Genomic DNA, 3708 nt, shown 5'->3' with positions numbered 1-3708 from the left:
ACAGATATATAGATGTTATTAAGGTTGAGGGAGAGGTAAGAAAAAAAAAGGAAAAATTTCACCAGAGGCAATTTCCTGGCTGTTGCAAAAACCTCCTGGGGAAGTCATTGAAGTCTTTCCGGAAACAAAATTGTACCAACCGTGTGTCACACGATCGTACATAGTAACGATATTTTTTTTTTTTTTTTTTTTTTTTTAGTAATAACCTACTAGCACAAGATAATCCCTTGCTGATAGTGGGTGATCTTAATGCAGTACATCCAAAATTAGGCTCTGCAACAGGGAGGAGGAATGTAAATGGCATACATATGTACAAGTACCTCATGAGCAGAGAAAACAATATAAGAATTCTAAATGATGCAGAACCAACACATATTAAAGGAAACAAGCTTGACTACATCTGTATAGTTGGAGATACAGATCTGCAACACAGCTGTGAGATAGTGCATACCCTAACATCAGACCACTTTGGCATCTATGCAGAGATTGTACTGAACATAACCTTTAAAAGAAAGATTACAGCACGAAAGAAAATCAACGTACCAAAAAAATGGGAAGACAGCATCAGGAAAAGTATGAATGTTTGGCATGATGGCAATGAAGCCAAAAGCAGTGACCAGTATAATGGGGATCTTATAAAAAGGCTAGAAGAGGAAGTGCTAGAGCGCACACATCAGCAGAGAAGAGAACCACAAAAGCCACTAACAAGCTAGTATAATGCAGATGATGCAGTGAAGAGAATAAACAGGCAGTATAGCAAAGCAAAGAAGAAGTGGATGAATAAACCCAGCCCAGAAAACCTAACAATATATAGAAGACTAGAGAAACAAGTGCAAGACGTTAAAAAGAACTCAAGAGAGAAGTACTGGATTAAGTTTATGCAAGGCATCAATGAAAAAACACCTCCTTGTGAGGTCGCAAGGCGAGTGAGGATAGCCCAAGGGAAGAAAATCAGAGAACCACTCCATCCGAATCCAAGAGAAAGAGCAAATGAACTTATGACAAAGTGGGCATCTGATGCAAGCAATGATTCATTACCTATCAAGGTTAGAATGGCTGTTGAGAAAAGGATAAGGAAGAAAATAAAGAAGTTAAGAGAAGCGCTTAAGAAGATAGGGAAGTGTGATGACAAACCCTTCACAGAACAAGAGCTGCAGGAAACTTTAAGGAGTGGGAAGTCTACTGCACCCGGATTAGATGGGATTACATATAATGCTATCAGGTTCCTCACAACAGTGAGTGGAAATCCAGTTCTGAAACTCTACAACATGATATGGTCAGGGCAGCCCATACCCAAAGCATGGAAGAAGTCCCTCATAATACCAGTACCAAAACCAGGAAAGCCAGGTGAATTTCGACCCATTTCATTAACATCATGTCTGTGCAAGGTATTTGAAAGAATGTTACTAAACAGGCTTAATTTCTTTATTAGGAAAAAGCTGTCAAAGAATTTATATGGCTACATACCTGGGAGGAGCACACACCACTGTATTCATAGAGTAAGTGCAGCCTTAGGGTTAAAATACACAGTGTTCATAGATTTAAAGGGGGCCTTTGATAGGGCTAGCCATATAATTATTTTGACTGAGCTAGCAGAAATGATAGAAGGAAGACTCCTACAGCTTATAATGGACTACCTAACAGATAGAGTCAGTTGTGTCTACTTTGAAGGCGTACAATCAAGATGGGAAAAAATGGAATTGGGTACCCCTCAGGGAGGTGTTCTATCACCTACTCTTTTTAATATTCTAATGAATGTACTTGGGAAAATTAATATACCAGGAATCATAATAACCATATATGCAGATGACATAGTGGTACAAGCTAGCACAGATAAGAGAATAAAAAGGGCAATTAGGGCTTGCACATCATTATGTAACAGCATAGGATTAGTCATATCACCTGAAAAAACAAAGATGATAGCAAGGGGCACACGCAACCCCCTGATACTGCACATACAAGGGCAAAGAATAGAGAAGGTAGCCCAATACAAGTACATGGGTGTCATACTCAGTAACAGGTGTCATAAATTGTATGAAGTTAAGAGAATAGTTCAGGCTTCAGCAATAAGATTGCGCCTTCTTTGGAAAGTAGCATGTGGCTCTGTGGGTGCAAGTGTACCAATGGTAAAGCAACTCTATACATCTATGATAAGATCAATCATTGATTACAGTAGTAGCATGTTGCTGCCACTGAGGAAGAGCTATATTGGTATCCTAGAAATCATCCAGAACAAGGCTGCAAGAAGTATACTAGGGGCACCTAAAAGTGTCAGGCAAGAAATATTAAGGAATGAGGCATGTCTGAAGCCAATACATCATAGATTAGCAACAACAGCGATCATCCAGTTGTATAGGTCTATCATGACAGATGACGATGGATTAACGAGAGATACTCTAATTCACAGCTACCCTAAAAGACTAAAGAATGGTTGGGTTACTGCAGCAAGAAAACTAATAGAGGCCTCTAGCATGAAAGAATATCTAGACGTAACCAAGATAGATGTAAAAAGCATTCCACCATGGAGTATACCAGAGACTGAGATACTGCTTTCATCTTTAAAAGGGAAAAAGGAAGAAATGAATCCTGCATTGTTGAAGAATGAATATTTTCAGAGGCTGGACAGTATTCCAGGGGAACGAGTTCATTATTACACAGATGGGTCACTTCTGGAAGATGGGAGAGCAGGGAGCGGAGTAACTGTGTATCAGAATGGAGCAGAGGTACACTCTCTGTCCCTACGATCGACAGATGGATGCTCCGTACTACAGTCAGAACTGTTGGGTATTACGGCTGCACTAAGCATTATAAAAAGGAATAGGGACAATGCCATAATAGCAACAGACAGCCTGAGTGCCCTGCAATCTCTAACACCAAGAAAAGCTGAAGCAAACACCATAGTGAGAAGAGCTATAGACCTGCTGTCACAAATCAAACAAGCAGGCAGAATGGTTGCATTCATATGGGTGCCCTCACATATTGGAATCAGAGGCAATGAGAGAGCTGATGAGCTCGCTAAAGAAGGCGCAAGGAAGGAGAGAGTAGACTACAAACTGACACCATCCCTGAATATGTTGAAGGACTCTGTTGGAATGGAAATAATGAATAGTTACAATGAGAGAATAGAGATGCTCAAAGAAACACACACATCAATAAGAAAATATCTTGAAATTACTGAAGGAAAACCACCAGATTACAAACTCCTTGGACTAGAGAGCAGAAGAGAACAAACAACGTATAGCAGACTTAGGATGCAGAATCGATACCTATGGGAGGTGCTGCCAGCTGCCAGTCCATCAGAAACATGCTGCAGACTATGTGGCGGGCTAAGGAAGCACACTCTCAGTCATTATCTCATGGAATGTGAAGAAATTACTTATTACAGGCCACGGGGACTGAGTGGGGTTGACCTGCTCAAGCATTTTCTGCAACCTGGTGTGCTGAAAAATGTTGTTGCTACTCATCCTAAATTTGCTTGCTCCAGATAATCAACAGACTTGTATATACTATATGTACATAAATTGCAGTACATCTCATTTTGCAGCTACCTAGTAACATTATAAAACCTGTTGTATTTAATTTTTATTTTAATAACACTTTCAAAAAAATTTATGTGTTAACCTCATCTAAACGTAATTCTTTCAGCTAAATAAGTATTTAAATATTGTACAGTAACCAAAATGTAATACATCCTATCCTGCAGTCACC

General features: G+C 39.6%; 1 protein-coding gene across 1 annotated transcript; it reads left to right on the top strand.

The window, feature by feature from the left end:
• The first annotated feature begins 776 nt into the window (after positions 1-776).
• On the top strand, positions 777-3488 carry LOC137629199 (uncharacterized). The gene has a single exon (XM_068360461.1). It carries the CDS (start codon positions 777-779, stop codon positions 3486-3488), a length of 2712 nt encoding a protein of 903 aa, XP_068216562.1.
• Positions 3489-3708: the final 220 nt, after the last annotated feature.

The sequence above is a fragment of the Palaemon carinicauda genome, chromosome 37 (genome assembly GCF_036898095.1).
Source record: "Palaemon carinicauda isolate YSFRI2023 chromosome 37, ASM3689809v2, whole genome shotgun sequence".
Classification (NCBI taxonomy): domain Eukaryota; kingdom Metazoa; phylum Arthropoda; class Malacostraca; order Decapoda; family Palaemonidae; genus Palaemon; species Palaemon carinicauda.
Note: the sequence above shows the minus strand (reverse complement) of the source record. Positions and strands in the feature narration are given on the sequence as shown.